General features: G+C 36.7%; 1 protein-coding gene across 1 annotated transcript; it reads right to left on the reverse strand.

Annotated features, from left to right (window-relative positions):
• Positions 1-14,044: 14,044 nt before the first annotated feature.
• Positions 14,045-16,679, reverse strand: LOC131050562 (GDSL lipase). Its single transcript, XM_057984763.2, has 5 exons — positions 16,294-16,679; positions 15,894-16,012; positions 15,562-15,792; positions 14,620-14,875; positions 14,045-14,518 (listed from the first exon to the last, which is right to left on the reverse strand). Exons 1-5 carry the CDS (start codon positions 16,547-16,549, stop codon positions 14,244-14,246), a joined length of 1,137 nt encoding a protein of 378 aa, XP_057840746.2. The 5' UTR covers positions 16,550-16,679; the 3' UTR covers positions 14,045-14,243.
• Between the last annotated feature and the right edge of the window lie 5,775 nt (positions 16,680-22,454).

Below are 22,454 nucleotides of genomic sequence, written 5' to 3' on the forward strand. Positions count from 1 at the left end.
GCCACAGTCTCTGAGTTAGGCTACATCAAATTTTAACCATTTTTTTCATTTTGGGCGCTCAAGGGAAAACATCGCTACGAGGTGGCTTGTAATGATCAGACACCTTGGGGAGCAAGACAAGGGAACACCAAGCATAAAATCGACCACCTGGATGTGCTTGCGCTGACGGTTTATTCCCATGACAAGCAGAACGAAAGATGCACTATTTTGCCACCTCTCACTAACGATTTTTGATGCGACAGAAATTATCTCACCACAAGAAAATGAAATGGAGTTGCCTGAAATTGAGATAGGATTTTGTAGGAAGCGATAACACAACCCCATAGGTTCAAACGGATCATCCATAAGTGCCACGGTCTTCAAGTTAGGCTACATCAAAGTTTGACCATTTTTTCTGCTTTGAGCGCTCAAGGGAAAACGTCGCTACGAGGTGGCTCATAACGATCGGATGCCTTGGGGAGCGAGACAAGGGCACACCTAGCATAAACTTGGCCACCCGGATGTGCTCACACTAATGGTTCGTTCCCATGACAAGCAGAACGAAAGACTCCAATCTCTTCATGCACAAAGGACTCAAAGCAAATTCACTCAATCAAAATATAGAATATCAACATTACCGGTATCAGTACTTGGGTATACACAATATGAGAAATAGATAGTTTAAAAGTATACGCCATATGAGTTACAAGTAATGAACAAATTGGATCACATTTCAAGACATATACACAACTAACAAATTTGATCACATTTCAATAGCAAATAACTAAGTTTTAGGAATATCATGTTTCATATATATCAATGAACAAATTGGATCAAATATCAAGTTTCATATATATCAAAATGAACAATAATCATGTACATATATCAAAAAATGGCATAGATGCCAAATCAATAATAGTTACAAAAATGTGGCATGTGCCATGTCTGTCAAAGTCGATATATACATATACAAATGTCGAATATATAAAAAATTGGCCCTTCAATGACCACAAATATAACTATATGTCTCTATCCGTATCTATGACTATGGTGGATTATTAAAATCAAGCCTCTTTGAAGTAGTAGGTGGCTGCAAAAGGACAATTCAAATGTCTAATCAGATATATTTTCTCAATATAACATCAAAATAACTAAATACTGAACTCTAAATTGTTTGAAGTTGAAATGTTGATTACCTCATTTTTGTCTTCTACAATTCAGTGAGGCTGAGGATCCGTGGGATGTCCTGCAGGAGGCTGTAACTGGTAAAACAACATTAATACATGTTAATGACATATATGTCAAATAACACATAATAACTAAAAATGAATAGACTAAAAAACTAAAGCATATCAGAGCCTCAGATGGATGTGTTGTGGTCGTAGAAGGCAAAGTCACAGATGAATCAGTTACGACCATTTCCTATATCCATGGTAAGTGATCCAAAAGGAGTTAACTAGACGGTTTCAACTCTGTTGTGCATTTAGTGAAAAGGAGTTGATCTAAGACTGACATAACTTTTGCCTTGGTCGTGTTGGATCCCAAAATATACGTGTAGGACTTCTACTGAAATGGAATGGTAGAATAACAATAGGAAGTTTGCAAGGGGCCTGTAATAGTTTAAAGACAATCATACAAGTTAATAACCCAAAGTTGTTGACAAACTAGATAAAACAAATATTTTTAACATATGTACAAAAAATGCACATCGAAGCCTCATATAGTTCTCCTGTAGCCTTAGGAGGCCTTGTCGAATCTGATACAGCTATTACCATTTCCTGTATGAAAAATGATAACATATGATATAGACATAAAAGGATTTAGTTATTTTGAACAAGCAAGAATACAATCCAAAGTGAATATGAAGATATCACCTCTTCCCTCTGCTGAACCTCATCGACATCAGGTGCATTCATTAATTCCGTAAACCCCATATGTTTTTGTATATAGAACAAATAAATTAAGTGCATTTATCAATATCTACATATACATGTTTAATCATAATACATTTCAACAATTGAATTTAAATTGTAGTGAATTACCTTCTGTCATTTGGGTGTCTGAGAGGATATCTTTTTCTGCCTCAAAGTGCTAGAGGATAGCTTTCTCACACGAGATGTCCTCGAGGCAAGTGGGATAAACTAATGGAAAAAAATTAACATAAGGGAAAAGAGCATGTATTTAATATATCACTTAAGTAAAAAATATATAAATCTAAATGGTACTGCATAGCTATCTTGGCCAAAGTCAATGGCTGGAAGCGTGATATCATCAACTTGGGACATCTCAGCCACTGATAAGCCCTACAAAATATCAAGTAATGATACATATAATTAACAAAATATATTTTGAATCTAATGTATTATTATATTTTTAACGAATTTACAAATCTTTACCTCTGGTGGCGAAACTACTCGTGACCGTGGAGTCGACTAAACAGTATGTGGTGTACTCCCACCACCTGTTGCACCCTACAATGCATTTTATTTATATGTCACTTTAAATTATTCTAAAAATAAAAATTCATTTCTTTTTATAATATTTAGTCACTTAATTGATAACATGTCATAAACAGAATTAAATGCACCTGTGTTTGATAGATAGGGTACAACATATTGAGCAGTTCATCGGTGAGGGCCACATCCTCTACAGTGGAAGTATGATATCTACTCCCACAACATGTACACGAATGAGATGTCCCACCATCCTCGTCCGCATCAGTGCCTACACCAGAACATACACCCTAGCAGGTGGGGCACATATGCTGAATGGGTTGGCTTGTGCCAAATGATGCATGAGGTGTTGTTGATGAAGGAGGTGTCGCTGAGGAAGGAGGTGTTGCTGATGAAGGAGGTGTCGCTGATGAAGGAGGTGCTGTAGGTGCTGGTACATCCTCTACTCCAATGAACTGTGTCCCATGCTGAATAATGACATCAGTCAATGATGTAGCTTCCTGAAGAGTCTGTAATTCCATAGACTCCTTCAAGGATATAGGGACATTGACATGAACCATGGGTTTAGGAGCTGTATGCCTCCTATGTTGTGGATCTACCACCCTATGGGCCCCAGGTCTATCCTACGCAGAGCCTCTCCCTCTACCCTGAAATTGTCAAATGTCAAAGTAATTCGGCTTCTCACCGAGGATAAACTCACAATACAACTTTCTCAAAAAATATAGAGGCACCTCCCAATTATTACAAGGTGGTTGGTCAAAAACCATATACCACCTATCCCAAAAAGCATCTTTCAACCTATCATGAACACACAAATGTATAGGAAACTGAGTTGTATTTAGTTCTAGGTTGTTTTTGATTAAGTAAAAATAGGTTTTAAGGGACTCGAAACCCGATTACGTTCAAAAGATATTCAAGAAGGAAACAAAACAAGACAGCTGCAAAAGACCAGCAAAAAAACTAGCAGTAGAGAAAAGGACAACAAGAAATTGACCCCAAGCCTAGCATTACAAGAAAATTAAAAACTCTTCATAGTTTCCTCAGCATTCTGTACGAAGAGCATCATCGCCTTGGCCACTTCCCTCAGGTCGTTGTTTTCCTGTCCAATCTGACTCTCTTTCATTTTGGTGTCCTTCTCAGCAATTGTCTTCCTAGTTCTGTGCCTAGGGTTCTGGTGGGTAGGGTTGGAAGTTGGAGCATCTTCTATAATTACCAGGTTCTTCTCCTAATTTTTCTTTTCCAAATGATCGACCAACGCATTCATATTCTGGGAAGAAACTTTAAGGACCTGGAGGCTGTGGTTCATAAGGCTTTTCAATGCCTTCTCATTACGAGCAATCTGGGTGTTGATGTTGTCTTTGTCCTCCTCCACCTGCTCTTTCATAGTTCTAATAACATCCTTCAAATATTTCAGGTCCCCTTTTATCAGATCTTTCTCCAGCCAGTAATCCATCTCCATTTCCTCCTCCACTTCACTATTTTCCGTATCCTCATTCCGTTTCCCAGAGTTAGACATCTTAATCAGCTTATTGATCTTATCTTCCAGCTCCCTTTGCTTACCTTGCATATTGGTGATGTTTTCAACAACCCATTTCTAGAAATTGAAGAATTCAAGAGTGCAATTGTAGGCGGTGTCCAAGATGGTATCCATAGAGTCCTTGCTCTGTTCAGTCTCCTCAGCATTAGGGTTGTCATACTCCTTAGGATTCAGAGCCTCATTCTCGCTTTCTGAACCCTTAGGGTTAGAGTGAGGGTTCTCAGAATTACCCCCTTCCTCCCCTTCACCATAGTTCTCATCCTTGTTTGGCTCCATTTCAGTATCAGTGTCCTTATCCTTTTCCTCTTCTTCATCACAATGCACCTCCTTTTCTTCATGCTTTGTTTCAACTTTTCTTTTTTTATGGGTATGGGTGCTGAGCCGATCCCCATTTGAGTCAGAGTCTTTGCATCTCTTAGATATATGAGTGTTAATGATCAAAGGATCATCCTTGGTTTCCCTAGCCTTATCCTTAATATGTTCATATATTAGCAGAATGAGTCCCTGGTGAGCTAAAGGATAGGAATTAGGCTTTTTAGCATAGTCGGCAAGGCTCTCGTTTAGAGAGGATGCTAAATAGAAGGGCAAGGATATTTTAGCCCCATGACGGAAATGGTTCAGGATAGCAAAATGATAGTTATAAATTTTTGTAAATCTGCCATCCATAGTCAAATATTCCATTAAAGCCCTAAGAACTTTTTGCCAGAAAGGCTTTACCTGCTGGGGAGTGTAGTAGGAGATGTTGTCCTTCTTCGCAAGCTTACCCTTCTCATCCTCCATCTTCGGGAAATTTTTGAAAGCCTCAGCTGCATACTTCCGATCCTTGTAGAATTTAGTCCCCTCCATCTTGAGCCCCGTGACCTCTGCAATCAAGTTTTCATCGATTTGCCAAATCTCCCCAAACAGGGTGGCTCTGTTGTTATTCCAGCTTTTAGCAAAACCGTAAGACACAGAGTTTCTGCTTCCGTGAAGCTTTTCCATTTAGTCAGTGAAGTCGTGTCTATGGAGCCTTCTCTAGACCTTTCTTTCACTCTTCCAATTCTTGCATCCTGGAGGCTCGTTCCTATTTAGGTTACCGCCCATTCTGAGCTCCAAGTAAAGATACCCACTGCTGCAGTTCTCAATCCGCAGATAAAAGTCTGAAAAATTGTTATTTCTGGATTCCCCATGTAAAGACTCTTTCATAGTTTTGAAGTTGCTGCTTATGTCCGCACAAACCCAGCTATTATTACTATAATCTTTCGCACACATATGATCTTGGATACGATGCTGAGAAACACTCATAATCTAACAATTAATCCACCCCCAAAATCTATTTTTGGAACTCGTTCCCCAGAACTTAATCATGAGATTAACTTGACCCATTGATGCGATCAAAGTATAATTGCTCTTTAACCTCCGGTTTGATGTGAGTTTCTCCAATGTATTTGACATCCTTCTCCAAATTGATGCCTTCATTGGCTAGGATATCCACAACCTTATTGCCCTCTCTAAAGGTATGAGCTATACTAATGCTAACATAGTTATTTAAAATCTCTTTAGCATTTTTAATTAAATTGGTAATATTCCAGGAAACAGAACTAGTACCTTTGAGGGCTTGTATGATGTTTGAAGAGTCCCCTTTGAGCCAATTTTTTTTGAATTTGAATTCCTGAGCTAGCTGGGGGCTCTTTAGCATTGCCAGAGCTTCAGCCACATGGTTATTTTGGATCCCAAAAGGAGAAGCAAAAGCAACAATGCAAATTCCTTGAGCATTTCTAATAACTCCTCCTCCACCAGCCTTTCTAGGGTTCCCTTTAGCCGCCCCATCAACATTAACCTTTATCCAGTCATATTCAGGAAACCGCCAAACAATGTTATCTCTTTTATTCTTATTTTCCGATCTATAGACCTTATGCATTAGGTTCCATTCGGTAAGGATGTCTTTTTCCATATCATTCATATCATTAATAGACCATTGCTAATTATTCTTGTGAGGAATGTTGATGTTCTCCTTTATAGCCCTGCATATTTTTTCAAAGACCACCTGAGTATTACACTTAACTTCCCTAAATATCCTATTATTCCTTTCTTTCCAAATGCCCTAGCATATCATGGGGAGGGTCAAAGACCAAAGGTGCTTGATGATTTGGCATCTAGTTGGAAAATTCCATTGCTAGATAATATCCTTGATGCTCTTGTTCATGACCCAATTAACTTCTCATTTTTCCCACATTTTGCACCAAATATCCTAGGTAAAGGAGCAGTGAAAAAAGAGATGATCAACTAATTCCCCCTCCTTCTGGCAAAGCTCACATCTATTAGGGAGTTTGAAACCCCTTCAGATTAAATTGTCAAGAGTAAGAGTGCTATTATGAGAAGCAAGCCAAAAGAAAATGTTGACTTTAGGGATCAAAATGTTGTTCCAAACTTTACTCCAAATGGGATTGTTGGTTTGAGAAAAGGTGTTTTTATAGGCGGAGGCAACCGTAAATTCACCTTTAGGATCACTTTTCTAGAGGAAAACATCATCATAGCCTTTGTTAGGGGAAAAGGACAACAACTCCTTTTGGAGAGAGGAAAATCCAGAATGGATGTCATTAAGCCTAACCCACTTGTCCTCCTTCCAATAGTCACAAACCATAAGCCCAAACCTCCTTTTACACTCCTCAATAATTTGACTATTGTTTTGATCATAAAGGGCTTCATTCTTCATCCAGGGGTCTTCCCAAAACCTTATTATGTCACCTTTTCCAAGGACCCATCCAGCCCTAGCTTTTGCCACTTTTATGGATTTGGTAATACTATAACAGATGAAGGATCCAGCAGGGATATCTTCAGAGTTAAGGATCTCTTGGATAGTTTGATTCTGAATGTATTTGTCAAACCGAATTTGATTCCAATCTTTCTTAGTATCATAGGTTCTCCATAATTGTTTAGCAAGAAGAGCTTTGTTAAAGATTTTTAGAGCTTTAATCCCCAGCCCTCCTTTGTTCTTTGGTCTACACACTTTGTCCCAGGCAACCAAGGGTATTCTCTTTTTTTCTTCCACTCTTGACCATAAAAATCTCTTCTGGATTCTTTCCATAGCTTCAACAAATTTAATTGGGATACCAAACAGGCTGAGTGCATAAACAGGTAGATTTTGAAGAGTAGCTTGAAGGAGCTACATTTTCCCAGTGTGAGATAACATTGAGCCTTTCCATCCAGCAAGTCTTTTATTAATTTTATCAATAAGCATATTCCAAAAGGAATTTGGGGGAGCTAACCCCAAAGGAAGGCCCAGATAGGTGGAAGGGAGCATTTCCACTTTGCACCCAATAATGTTAGCAATCTTTTGTTGTCTTGTGACCAGAGTATTGAGGAAGTACATAGCCGATTTGTCCCAATTGACTTGCTGACCAGTAGCCAAAGCATAGGAGTTAAGAGCTATTTTGAAGGCATCAGCCTCCTTGGTCGAAGAATATCCCATGAGGATAGTGTCATCAACAAACTGTTGATGAGTGCAAAAAACATTAGCAGAGGAAGGTTGAAGACCTTTGATAGTTTTGCTTTGTTTCAACTTATGAATCAATCTGGTCATACTTTCAACCAATATGGTAAAAAGGATAGAGATATGGGATCTCCTTGTCTGAGCCCTCTTGAAGTTTTAAAAAAGTTTGTAGGAGATCCATTAATCATGATAGAAAACATAGGAGTAGTAATCAGTTCTCTGATTATTTTGATTACCTTATCATCAAAACCAAAAGCCCCCATGATTTTGAAGAGAACATCCCACTCAACTCTATCATAAGCCTTTGCCAGATCCAGCTTTATCAAGAAACCTTCTTTTTTAGCAGCACTGAGGGAATGAATGTTCTCATGAACAAGAATAATTGAGTCCAGGATCTGCCTACCAAGAACAAAACCTTTCTACTCCTCAGATATGATGAAAGGAAGCACCGCCAAAATTCTAGTGGTCAAAACTTTGGATATAATTTTGTAGAAAGAGTTGCATACGCTAATTGGCCTAAAGTTTCCCATAGAGTCTACCCCAACAACTTTGGGGATTAAGGATATAAAAGTGGAATTAAGTTCCTTAAGGATTCTTCTAGATCCAAAGAATTCTTTGACCGCATTAACCGTGTCTTCCCCCACAATATGCCAGAACTCTTGGAAGAAAAACATAGGGAAACCGTCAGGGCCTGGAGCTTTATCCCCTTGAAACGAAAAGACAACTTTTTTTATTTCTCCAGCAGACGGGATGGCAGTAAGGGCCTTATTCTGAATAGGGTTAATGACCTTAGGAATAATATTAACCAAATTGAGTTGATGGGTATGATCAATGTCCTTGTTACTAGAAAGGAGCTGCTTGAAGAATCTAACAACTTCATCCCTGATTTCATCCTCATTAAGCAGAGTGTTGTTTTCAACAATTAGTCTTGTGTTTCTATTTGTTGCCTTATGTTTTAGAGAAGTCATGTGGAAAAATTTAGTGTTTCTGTCCCCTGCCTTCAACCATATAGCCCTAGATCTCTGCCTCCAATAGATTTCTTCCCTAGAAATAATGTTGTGGATATTGACTAGAACATCATCTTCCATGGCTTTGGAATACTTTTTGTAGCCTTCTTTCTAGATTGAAATTTGTATTTGGTCCAGTTCCTCCTTTAATTTTTTCTTTGAATCAAAGATATCACTAAAGACCTTCTTGTTCCAGGTCTTAATGTTGGTTTTGATGTTTTTAAGTTTTTTGGCAACTTTATACATGGCAGTTCCATTAACATCAAGTTTCCACCAATTAGTAATAGATTTTTCAAGATTAGGGTGGGAGGTCCACATCTTTTCGAAACGAAAAGGGAATCTCTAATTATTCTTAAAATTCTTAGCAACAAAAGAGATGGGATAATGATCTGACCCAATTCTATTAATAACAGAAAGGGAGCATCTATGAGAAATAATCCAATCATTAGAGAGAAGGGATCTATCAAGTCTTACCTGGATGAGATCTTCACCATCTCTTCGGTTAGACCAAGTGTAGGAAGCCCCATTGAGATCCATATCAATGAGAGCATTGTCATTAATAAAGTCCATCAGGTCAGATCTGATGTCTGGTTGAGCTTGACTACCTCCAAATTTTTCAATGTCTTGCAGAGGAGTATTGAAATCTCCCATCACAACCCAGCTGTACACAGGGAATTTTTTTCTTTTATGCTAAATTTTATTCCAAAATTTATTTCTAGTGGATTTGGAGTTAGGGGCATAGATATTAGTGATAACAAATTCCTTACCATCAAAGATGCTTTTAGCTTTTAGGGATAAAATATTGCCATCAACATCAATCATATCTCCAGAGGTTGTGCTTTTATTCCAGAATATAGCAACCCCTCCCGAGGCTCCATTCGAGCTACTGCCACAAGCCCCTCCATTTTTGAAAAACTTTAATTTCTCCACTTTCTCTTTACTCATTTTGGTTTCCTGAACCAAGATAATATCCGGATTTTGATCTCGAATGAGGTTCCTTAATATATCATGTTTATTGAGACCATTTAGGCCTCTGATGTTCCAAGATATTACTTTCATTTGGAAGCCTGAGGGCAGGATTCCTTGATAGTTCGCTGCCTTCCATCAGCTATATTTTGCTTACTCTCCTGGTCCCTATGCCATTTCATAGTTTTGTGTCCCGGTGGGGATCTTGAAGCCCTAAAATTGGCCTTAGATCTGGTTCTGTTTTTTACTCCATTAGGGCCTCCTACCTTCTTGGTTATAATTTTCTTTCCATTTCCTGTTGTGTTTTCTTCTTGTTGTTCTGCTCTAGAGTCATCTTGCATGTTGCTCCATAGGTCTTCTCTTTTCTAGGATGAAGTGGTCATATTGACTTCTATATTATGGAATAAGGTATTTAAGTTTGCTTGCAGCGACCCAAACTTGTTACTCCTTCCCAGTTTTATTTCGTGTTCTTGAAACTCTTCCTCTAAATAGGGTTCATCTTTTTTTGATATAGGTTCATGAAGATCCTTAGGATGAGAATTAGTGATATTCTCAATCTCACCATCTTCAAGTGTCTCTTCACTGATTTCATTCTCCTTCGCCTGTGACTATAGAGCCTCAAAGGTATTGCCTATTTTGATCTCAAACTCCCTGGTTTCATTCTTTTTATTCCCCTTCAGGGGGGGGTCTTTAGGAGGGTCAGTGCTATCTGCTTTCAGGTGTTCTGGTATATTCACCAAGTTTCCACTTTTTTCTTCTAACTTGATGCAGTCTTTGTTATTATTTTTTTCTTTCCATATTGGTTTGTGAATATTTTTTTCTTTCATCACAGGTTTTTTAGGGTGGCTGGGGTAGGCCTTAGCCCAGTGACCTGCTTTTTTGAAAGAGAAGCAAACAAATGGGAGAGATTTGAATTCATTGGCTTGTTCCCATAACCCAAGTTTGGAGTTTATGTCAATAGTACTTGGGAGGTCCATATTCTGTGATATGTTGACGCAAATGAGTGCATACACCAATCTCTTGCGAGCTGCTGTCATTGGGTCTATCACAACAAGCTCCCCAAAGGAGTTAGCGATTCCTGAGAAAACATCCTCCACCCAGTATTCCAACGACAACCTAGGCAACCTAACCCACACTGGAGTAGATTTAAAGAAAGAATCATTGAGTTGCATGTTAGGGGACCATTTTCTAACAGAAAGAGAGGATTTACCAAACATCCAGGGGCCGCCACTTAGCACAGCTTCCAAATCTTCCCCACATGAGAAAGAGAAAACAAAAAAGCCTCTAGGTAGGGCAGAGACTTCAACCTATCCTTTCATTCTCCATTTTCTCTTAACAAAGGACCTAACATCCTCAATATTAGGTCGAGGTCCAACAAATTTCCCCACTAGAGAAAGAGTCATTAAAGAGATGCTATGATCAATAACTAAATCAAGAATCTCAATCGCAAGTTTACCTGTTCTATTATCTGATATATCCTTCACAAAGGGGAAAGATGATTTACCAGTCGGTTTACCAGATTCTTGTCTTGCAAAGAGACTATTCCAGGGTTTAGGTATTCGCCCCTCCTTGATATTTTCTGAGTCAATCTTCACCGCCTCGGGGCTTAAATCTTGAGAATCTTTTAAGTTTTCGGGATCAGGAGGAGGGTCCCGTGTTCGTGGGTCCCCATCCTGCCTTCCATCCTCATCATCAGATGCTTGTCCTTGAGCTGCAGTGGAATTAGAACCAGAGGATCTAGCATCACTGTTCCCTCCATTTCTCGATTTCAAGTCTCTTGGAATGAGCGAATTGGTGAAAAGAGCAGATATGTCAGCTTTAACTATGCCCTTTTTCTTCACTTGATCATATGACAACCCATCCGCATAAAATGTTCGACATCTATCCCTCCATGAACCCCATTTTGTAACCTCCCTAGATACCTCATTTGCACTATTAGCCATTGTTTCTAGTGTTCTAGCAAGGGTTGAGTGGTGCTCAAGCTTAGAGGTCCTCAACCTATTCACCAATATAGAAATTTGGGTACTATTTTGTGTAAGGCGATTGATGAGATCCTCTTGTGTGGCATCTACATGATCTAATGGAGGACGTGGAGGGTTTCGGGGTGGTGGTGGTTGTTGAGGAGTAGCATTTTCAGGATTTTGAGGGTTTTCTTGTTGCTCTTGTGCAATGTTAATAGGGTTTTCTTGTGTTGCTTGTGTAGGAGGAGGTCTTTGTTGTCTATTTCATTTTTGGGGATTGCTTGAAGAATCTGACATCAAATTAGTAAAAATAAAACTTAAATCAATTTAAAAACCCTAATTTAATTAAAATGCAAAGAAAAATAATCAAACAAATCAAATCTTACCTATTCGACGGGGTGCCATTGTTGAAAATTGCTTTTGATGATGGGAAAATAAAAAATTGTTGCAAACCCGTGCGGGTTCGATGCTTTTTTTGGTTTCTCCTTGCTGCTGTTCCACGAGTTTTGGCGTTGAAAATGGCCAAAACCCATGGCCTAAACAAAAGAAATATGTTTCTCAAAACCCGTACGGGTTTTGAGAAACTTAAAAAAAAAATTTATTTAAAAAAAATGTTCCTCAAAACCCATACTTTTGGTTTTTTTAATTGTTTTTTCTCTAGGCTTGGTGTTACCAAGCCTAGCACATTTTTGAAATTTTAGAACCCGTACGGGTTATGAAAATTTTTGTTTTTTTTGGCATGTGGCCACTTTTCTGTTCACCATCTTGGTGCACTTACCCATCTCCATTAGGTTTCTGATTTTTCAGCATGTCATCAAGTTCTTTTGAACTTTTCTTGAATTTCTCCTTATGTTGATTGGCAGTAGCCAACTCATTTTCCAAGAAATCTTTTTGTCTCATGAGTTCAGTTTTATCATGTTCCAAGTGAATCATATCTGTCTTCAACATATCATTTTCATGACCAAGTCTTAGATTTTCATTTCCAACATCATTGATTCTCCTACTCAAGTCATCTTCATTCTTCATTCTATCTTCAATGTCTTTACAAAATCTCATAGTCATATCTTGCATCTCATTCCTCAAGGTCATGTTTTCTTGCTTCATCTTGCTTACAAGATCATTAAGAGTTTCTTTTTCATCATCATCATTTTGTATCTTCTCATGAAGTTCTTTTCTTTTGTTCCTAGCAATAGTTAGATTTTCTTGAAGTCCTTGAATGATTTCCTTTGCAGTCTTGAAATCATCTTCAAGTTTGATATTTTTCAACTTTTCTGCATCATAATCTGAAAGAGTTGTTTCCAATTGCTTTCTCAAGTTTTCCATCTGTACCGGTGTTAGAATCTTCCTCAAGCTGTTAGGCTTTTGAAAAAAGAGGAACTGGCTCTGATACCAATTGTTAGGATTCCCAAAGATACTGAGAGGGGTGGGGTGAATCAGTATCTTGCCGGTTAACGGATTTTCTAATCTTATTAAACAAATTGCACTTCAAACTAGTGTACCGGTAAACAAGAATTAATGCAGTAAATAAGAGGAATAACCACAACATAGAAAACACACCAGAACACAATATTTTTAATGAGGAAACCCGGTGTGGGAAAAACCTCGGTGGGATTTGTGACCCACAATATTCACTTACTGGCCAATAAATGAATTGTAGTTACAATAGGGGCCTACACATGCAGGAAGGCCAATTGCCTAAAGCTCACTGCTTAATTACAAAAGGGAAGTCTCACTGCCTTACAAAAATGGATTATGCAAATCCAATATCATGTACTGCTTCAGTTCATCATCCACTATGCCAGGTTCAATACCGGTTTAAGCTCACAAAATAACCATAAACCTTACTCCAAAATCTACCTTAGTATTCACATATTACTTCTGCAATAATCTAGCCATGTCCACATATCCTAAATGATCTACAAGATCTCATACTTATATATGAGTCCTATTACAATTCGCCTTGTTGGCTTACAAAAAGGTATTTCAATTAAATACAAAATGTAATAAACAAAATCATGTCGGCCGGGGTGCCGGTAATCATCTTTGTCACTACCGGTAAACTATCTGCTAGTGTCCGTGTTGGTGCCTGTGCCATAGGATTGCAAGGTTGCCATCAATGACAATACCTTCAATCACCTACAATTTCTCATTGGAGTGTGCATTTGCCAACAATTATGAGCCCATTTCACACATGTTCATGTAACATGCTACTATAACATATTATTTAAAGACATTCAATGTGCACTTAGTTCATAAGACAACATTCGAGAGAAATTACTAGAAAATAATTCATTTTCTAAAGGACAATAAAAAGATAGATCCACATCATGAGTGTTTGAGTACATTGTCAATACCATTAATATGACCTATTGATGAGGTTTCACCTCAAAGAATTCATTCATCTATCAAGTTGGAAAACACTTAAATGGTGTCCTAAAAAACCACCTTGACAAATTCAAATAACAAGGTGAGACAAACAAGTTCTTAAGGGTACATTCTTACAGACTATATTGTACATCATAGATTACATCTATACAACATATCGAATTCATGACAATCTATACTAATATCATAATTTTAATGATAACATTTTCAAAATCAATATAATTTTTTTTAAAATATCAAATAAAAAAATTCTAATTTCTAAACAATGACAAATTAATTAAACATTACATTAATGTTATCATTCCAATGCATAACTTTAATATCAACCTGTCACATAATTTTCACAAACATCTATGTCAACTTGTATTCATTCCATTACCCTAAATTTTATGTAAACTGGTTTTTATTCCATTAAACAGACAGAGTTTATTTGAATATGCCTGAAAGGAGTCTAAAGAAAACTACAATTATTGGCAGGACAACCTACAACTCATCTCTTAGAGCTGCATGGGAAGAATCCAATCTTGTTTGGAACAGTTCCCTAAGATTAGTAGGTTGTATAACAGCATCGGATCCTGCCCACATGGCTTCTGCAAACTGTTTATGAATGCTCTCTGTTACGTGGTATGCATCCCACCATACATAATTCTTTGGGTCCTCACAAACCTCGTATTCCTTCTCTTCCCTCTGCCCTCCACAGCTGAATATTCCTCCATAAGGTCCGCTCCCACAGCATGCCTTCACACCTTCTTTAAATCCTGTATTTCAAACAACCAGAGCATAAAAAACTATGAAATATATTGTGGGGTAGATTTTTATTTGTGTTTGGAAGGATAATTTAGCAGGGATGTATCCATACCATATTCAGATGGTTTCTCTAAACGATCGTTCAGAAAGTCGAAGAAATTTGAATCGGCTATGGTAAGTCCCGGTAGAGCAGAAGCAAGGGCTCTGAAGGCTGTGGATAATGCAGAGTTGTGTGATCTGGCCAGAACAGAGCCCACACCAAGACATCCTCCATTGGGGTCGCTGGCTATTGCTCTCATGATGGGTAGGCATCCCAATGGTGAAAGCCCCAGGTGCCCAAATTTTCTGGCTCCTTTGGAATACAAAATCTGCGTTCAGTCCCACAAGAAAATTTGAGTAAATTAGATATGTATATGTAGTTTTCCGTAGAAGTTTTCTGATTAAAATTTCAGATCAAATTGCATGGTCTATCTTTTAAACATTTCAATTTATGTAATTTCCACAGTCTATGAAGTTCTATATAGATTTTTCATGCCGATTATGGATCATACAGTTTGGTTCAAAACTTGATGAAAAAAACCTATATATAACTAAATCTAGAAAACTTCTATTGAATTAAACACTTGTTCGCTGAAAATTGGATAAAGAGAACCCTCTCTGTCTCCTCTCTATTATTGCTCTCCTGTATAAAGAAATTGTTTTTATTTTTATATTTCGAACTGTTGTACTAGAAAACTTCTATTGAATTAAACACTTGTTCGCTGAAAATTGGATAAAGAGAACCCTCTCTGTCTTCTCTCTATTATTGCTCTCCTGTCTAAAGAAATTGTTTTTATTTTTATATTTCGAACTGTTGTACCATCTGGACTTTAATAATGTGACTCTTTCTATACACTTTTAAAATGCTAATTTGAAAAAACACAATTAAAAAAAAAGAGATCCTAATCAAAAGATCAGTGTAGCCCTCAAAATCAGAGATTTTTTCTACTTTAAGTAACTTTGGGATCTGTATGGAGGGAGAGAAACAACTTAAATACCATCCTTGGAATCTCACCTGTATTGCCTTGGTGACATTTGTGACCACCATGCCCACATACTCTTCTGGCGGATGCAGCTCCTGCATCTTGGGATTGCCAAGGTACCCCCCAAGATAGTCATTACTACCAATGCTAAAGAAATACACTGCCTCTGAAAACATTTTCTGTGCTTCAACAGAGCCCAATTCTTCCACAAGCTTGTTCTGAACCTCTTCGAATTGATCCAATTGTTTCTGCAAATCCACAACCTGAATCCCCCCCACAAGAAAACAAGTAAAACAAAACTATTTCAGTCCCTTCTCTCATTTGAATTTCCAAGTCAAAGTAGAGCAAAAGTAAAGAAACATACAAATCCTTCATTGGTTTCAAGCAGAATTCCTGCTCCACCTGATGCGAAATTGGCCCCATTAGAGAAATCAGCCTCGGGTTGGAAGAATGGTGGAATAAGTGGCAGCTTGGCATATTCAGCTTAAACAACAGTCAAATGAATTTATCAGGCACCCAATATGAAAAGCAACTGTAGAATAGAAGATTCCAAAACATATCATAATTCATAACTATTGTTTCTGGATTTTATTGTGTAATTTTGTTTGATCATAAACAATGATTGATCATAGAGTGTGATTCGAAATATTGATTCATCATAGAATGTGATCTGAAATGTCGATGCAAACAAAATCACACATCACAATTATAAAATTCAAAAACAAAACAACAATCTAAAACATATTTTTATAATTAACTTGTACCTATGAAATCCACAATTACTCTGCCTTCAGAGAAGCGGCCTGTTGGTGAGTCAAAGAAACCATTGTTTCCATATGGAGGATGGTCTGCACGGAACTGGGGAACAGTAGAAATGTAATTGTTGTTACCGGGATCAACTGTAGAGTCTCCAAATATGAACAGACCCACTCCATCTTTCTCAATACCTGCTGCAAACGTTCCAGACTGTAGTACAAAGACTACACAAAAGCAAAGGATTGCAGTAAACTTAATATCCATCTTTAATTCTATCCTTATAACATTCCGGACTGTAAAAATTGTAGAGAGTAAGGAATTAAAAGGCTTTCTCAGGGTATGTTGGTTGACATGAATGACATATAAATATGCAGAACTAGCACTGACATGATGAGGCGGAGACAACTAAGCTGCGCTTTTGTGAAGGAGGCGGAGACAACTAGAAGTGTTGCGTTTGGTAGCCAAATATTTATTGAAAATTATAGAGGGCGTCGGAATTTTCTTCGTCAGACTTGACGCAGATCGACCGACTTCGTTTAATACTAAAACAACTCTATATCGATGTAACATATACAAAGACGTCATATAGATACAGGCCGCTTTATATCTAACTTATATGGAAGATATCTATAGAAATTATTATTAATTTTTATAATAGTAGTAAGGGGTGGACTCTAATGGTGTGAATATTATTAAAAAATTATTTTTGATTTAATTGTCAGATATATTCTAAAATGTTAATATTTAATAATAAATACAATATTTTTAAATTAAATAGTACATAAATTTTATCTTTCTATGTAATAAATTAAATAATTCTAAAGTAAAATAAACTAATTTATAAATAAATAAAATAATTTTAGAGTGATATCTCTCAACATTTTTTAGATAGACATATTGACGATATCTATGTTAATTTATTTGGGGTGAAATTATTACTTAATAGATAAAATAAAAGATAGAATTACTTAATTTAATTGAGAATTATATAAATTGTATATTTAATTTTTTTTAAGAAATTAGATGAAGCTCTTGTCAGGCTACTATGCTTTTGTGTTTAGACTATTTGTATAATATTGTGTGCTTGTGTTTGAGGTCCCCTGTTGCTGTCTCACATCCAACATGAACATGAGGTCTCATGTTTGTGGTCTAGCTAACGCAGACCAAGCTAAAAAATCATTTGTCACTAATCATTTTTCAAATCGAAGTAACTTATTTATTTAAGTTTTCTTTTTATTTTTATATAAAAATTAAATTTTAATATCTATTTAAACTATTACATATAAACATGGACACATAAATAAGTATTTATATGAATAAACAAGATCCATAACTATTTTTTTTATTCACTTAAAAGTTGCTTTGTTTTACTTTAGAGTTATTTCATTTACAAAAGTTTAAAATTGAGTAGCTTTATTTTATTTTACTATAAAGCTATTTTATTTACTTTAGAATTGTCATTTTTTATATTTAAAAATAAATGTTGGCTTTTAAATGATTTTGCCTTTTACATTTTTATTTCACCTTCATGACATTAGATGTTTATCACCTTTTTTTTATCCCTATCGGTTACACCTCTCAATATAATTAAACAAACTCAAATTTAAGAGTTTAGATTGATAATTGAAATAAATTTTAAATTAAGTATCTAAATGTAGCATCATAAATTGTAGCCCTACATAATTTACATAACCTTTTTTGACCCTACTTTAGTGTGTCTCATCTTAGCTCTCATTCGGGTCCATTTCCGGTCTTTTTATCTCCAAAACTAATGTTATATTTTTGCATAGTGATCTAAACCCTGACACCAAGTTGTGTGCTCTTCATTTCCCAGTTGTTTGCTTTGTATTTGGTGAGCAAGGGCACTTGGGGTGCCCTTATCTAGATAGGGGTGCCTAGGGCATCCTTGTCCTCCTTAAACCTGACCTATTTCAAATATGTTAGTGCACTTCCCCTTCCTGGTGATTTTGAATCTCAATGTCTCAATTTGACCATTCGAGGTTGGTATAATTGGCAAATTACCTTGGGGAATCCTATATAACAGCATCCTTTCAATTCATTTTCACATCATCAAATCATTCATGCTCATACATTCCACATCTCTCCACAAGCAACATCAAGTGTCTTCAAGCATTCAAGGCAACATTTTATCCCACCATATCTTCCCACTATTTTCAAGCATCATGGAGCAGCAAACTATATCAATCTTTATGCAATCATGTGTTTATGACTGAGTCTCTTATGTTTCGTCATATTATTGCATCAACACTTGTGATTACATTAAAAAAGAATTGCATCACCAACCATTATCAATTTCTACATAAATGCTCCTTGGCAATAGATCCAAAAGCTACAAACAAAGATTCTAGTAGAGGAGACAATGACAATCAGATGTGACATTCACGGGAGCGAAAAGTGGAGGACAGGGTCACCCACAACACCTTATTTGATGAATTTTCAACGAACTTTCAAGAGAAGATTCTAAGTGACATTTTGATTCCAAAAGTTTCTTCCTCGTTTGTAATTGACAACTGGAGGACAAGGTCGCCCCAAGCCACCTTGTCTTGTACTTCCAAGAGAGACTTTCAAATAGAGGTTCCCCTTTGTGTCCTTAACTCAAATCTAGCTCTATGTCTGCATACTACATCTGTAGCTCATTGTTTATGTTTAAATGCACCAATTTTGCATCATTTACTCTAGATCTACAATTCAATTTCAATTCATTTAAGCACCTTCAACTCAAACAAAGAGGGGGTAAATTCTAATTAGAATTCCATTCCATTTTGGGTTGAATCTATTTATTTTACTCCCGCTTTCATGTTTGGTGGTCCTTTTGAAAGTAAGTGGATTCATATCCAGTTTTGTGGATCTCTATTCCACCACTAAACACTAAATAAACATAAAAAAATTGAATAAAATAAATGTGTGGATATTGGATTTTGATTTTATATAGATATATCTATGTCTAAATGTCAAGATGTGTTATTCTTTAAGATTATGAAATTTAGCAATATATTGCCAATGTGTGAAATTAAATACACATTGTCAAAGAAAGTGTGGACATGAATGAGGTGTATAAATCTACACGTATAAGTCATAGATACGATCTTAGACAATTTTGCAAACTAAAACTTGTTCAACTTATTTTTGATATCTATATTTTTATATAAAGGAAAGGTGGTGTTTATAAACACCTTTGAATAATTCACCTAATCATGACAATTACATTGTGTGCAAATGACAACCGAAATATGCATAAAATATAGCCTAAATCAAATCAAATATATGCAAACCTCAAAAAGATCAAATGATTGATGATGTGTTGATAGATAAATGTGGTTGCTCTTAAATCCAATAACATGTCAACGTGATCAAGATGATTGAGTGAAAAATGGAACAACATAACAGTATGATAAAGAAAGATATGAAAGTGGGGTGAGAGGCAAGCCTCTATTTTTTACAATTCCCAAGAGGTTAAATCAATGGTTGGGATAAAGAGGCTAAATGGGAGGCTAACATTGATTGAGGGTTTGGGATACACTACAAATTTGTAGTCACGTGACAAGTGTCACATGAGGAATAGGCTCCAGTTATTGAGATAAGGTTATGACAACATCCTTATAGGAATGTTTAAGAGTGAGAGGCTTGGTATGGAATGAATAGATATTATGAAAATTTAGTTTGACTTTTCTAATGTGTCCAGTTTCAATGAATCTAGACAAGACATATTTAGACATGTGAGGGTATGTGCACCAAGATAGTGAATAAAAAAGTGGCCACTACCAAAAAATGCCTAAAATGAATGAAATATGTACGTGTTTTCGATACATTCAAAAACAACATAGGTGTTAAGGCTCAAAAAATTCAATCCAAAACATGTACCTATTATTTGAATTAAAAATGTATTCATGTTATTAAAATAAAAACACATGCAAGCTTTAATAAGAGCAAAAAGTGCACATTATTACGTGTACGTGTTATGGTAAACAAGTAAAACACATACACATTTTATTGACATAAAGCTAGAAAAGGAACATACCCCTAGATGCTAATGCCTTTTGCCTTCCCTTAGTTTTTTTTCATTAGGATATATACATAAAATATAACATTTAAGTATAAGAAACATAAAAGAAAAAGATAAAATATAACTTATTTTAAGTTATATTTTTTTTTTTTTAGATCTCTAAGAGTCATCATGCAGATTCTAGATTTTAGGAGATCTTATAATTTTTTAGATTGTCGAATTTCAATAATCAGTAGGCTCCTAACATCATTCTCTCTCTATCTCTCTATCTCACGCTCTTTGACTCCCCCACGCTCAAGACCTGTCTATTTTTCTATAGCTCTACTTCTTCTCCCTATTTACCTTTCTCTATCTCATTGTCTCCTCTCTCCCCAAGCTCTAGATCTTATAATTTATCAAACTTGATAAAATTTCAATAATCACTAAGATCTTGTTATCTTTCTCTCTCTTTCTCTATTTTACTCTATTTGTTTCCTTGACCTCTAGACTTATCTCTATTCATATCACTCTCCCTATCCCCCTCTCTCCCTTGTCTCTCTATCTTAATTTCACTTTCTTTTTCTCCCTTAATCTCTAGTCTTATCTCTCTTCCTATCACTCTCCCTATCCTCCTCTCTCCCCCATCTCTCTATCTTACTCTATCCTCTCTCTTATCTCTCTCATCCTTCTACTCTATATCTCCCCTCTCTTCTCTACCTACCTCACACACATTCTAATGTAGGAGAATCCCTGGTTCTTGGCAATCTTGCATCAACCAAAAATATTTCTTTTTCATTTTTTTTTCCTATTTCATGGTTAAACATTTCTTTCTGCATTCTCCTGCATTTTCTCATCGTATCTTACGGAGTTGGATTTTGATCGCGGACATGATTATATTCCTTTTCCCAAATCTTTGAAACGTTTGGATCTTTTTTCGGCAAGTTGTCGATTCTAGATTCTGAGATAGTTTTTTGGCTGAGAACTTTGGAACCACTTGGTCCTATCCTGTTATTGGCAAATCTTGTGGATTCTTTCTATTTCTTGTGGAGCCTCAGTGTGTTGTTCCAACATTCCTTGACATGTGGTCAACCTTTCCTTTAGTCCGCACTTCATCCTATTGATTTTTTGGAGGATTCTCATTGGCAGAGGTTGACTTAGTGGTTTACATGTTTCATCTTGTTCATTATCATTTGATTCTTCTTGAGCCGACGTGGATCCCTCTAGACTGTATAAATCAATGTAATTTAGCTTGACCAATTTTTGGAACCAAGAGGACCTAACTTAAAATTAAGTGCTCCGGTACTGACCCAGACTGTAATTGAGCATGTTTGTATTAAGCCAGGGAGCCAGATCTTGTAGCCTACATGTTGCTGACATATTGTAAATAGTTTTCATGTTATAATCAATTGGTTCTACATTGCCTCCATCATCTTGTCTTGCTTTCGTTGTGTATTACTCTTGTTGCACAGTCTGAATAGATCTTATTTGAGGTCCCTCCTAACCGTGACTGCACTAAGTGGTGTTAGAGTGAGATTTTATTTCTTGGAGATTGTGTTGTCTTGAAGATTTTTTTGTGGGGTAGTTTAGTGAGTTACAAGCTATGGTTGTTGGTGCACCAAAATATCGACCTGTCAATGCTTGATACAACCAATAGAATTGTAGAATCCATAGAAGGTTGTTAAACCATGTCATGAATCCCCATGAGGGACACTGGCCCACTACCAACAAACCCCCTCCTAGCGTCACTTATCGTGGCCTGCGTGATTCAAACTTGTGACCAAGCTCTAATACCACTTGTTACAAGCTAAGGTTGTCGTTGCACCAAAAGATGGACCTGTCAATGCCCGATACAACCACTAGACTTATAGAATCCACAGGAGGCTATTAAACCATGTTGTGAATCCCCGCAAGGAACGCTAGCCCATTGCCAACAAAGTGTGGATCTGACCTGTAGCTGCAGAGGACTGGCATCACTAGTACATTCGGGTCAAAATTTTGACGGCAAATCGTTGAAATTCCAACACAATTTCATCGCACTACCGACAAAAAAAGTCATCGCAAACTTTGTGTCAGAAGTTCCGACTATCTTTGTGGTCGTCGCAATTCTGACATCACCTTCAACCTTTCCAACGGCCCCCATGGATGCTCATAACCTAAAAGAATACT

This window comes from Cryptomeria japonica, chromosome 2, assembly GCF_030272615.1.
Source record: "Cryptomeria japonica chromosome 2, Sugi_1.0, whole genome shotgun sequence".
NCBI classification, from domain to species: Eukaryota; Viridiplantae; Streptophyta; class Pinopsida; order Cupressales; family Cupressaceae; genus Cryptomeria; species Cryptomeria japonica.

Bases quoted from the DNA above. Each gene is read 5' to 3' on its own strand.
- LOC131050562 (XM_057984763.2), bottom strand. From the start codon at position 16,549: ATGGATATTAAGTTTACTGCAATCCTTTGCTTTTGTGTAGTCTTTGTA. The intron at 15,793-15,893 runs GTATGTTTCTTT...GGGGGGATTCAG, and splicing joins TTGAAACCAATGAAGGATTT to GTTGTGGATTTGCAGAAACA. The intron at 14,519-14,619 runs GTATGGATACAT...TTTGAAATACAG, and splicing joins AGAGAAACCATCTGAATATG to GATTTAAAGAAGGTGTGAAG.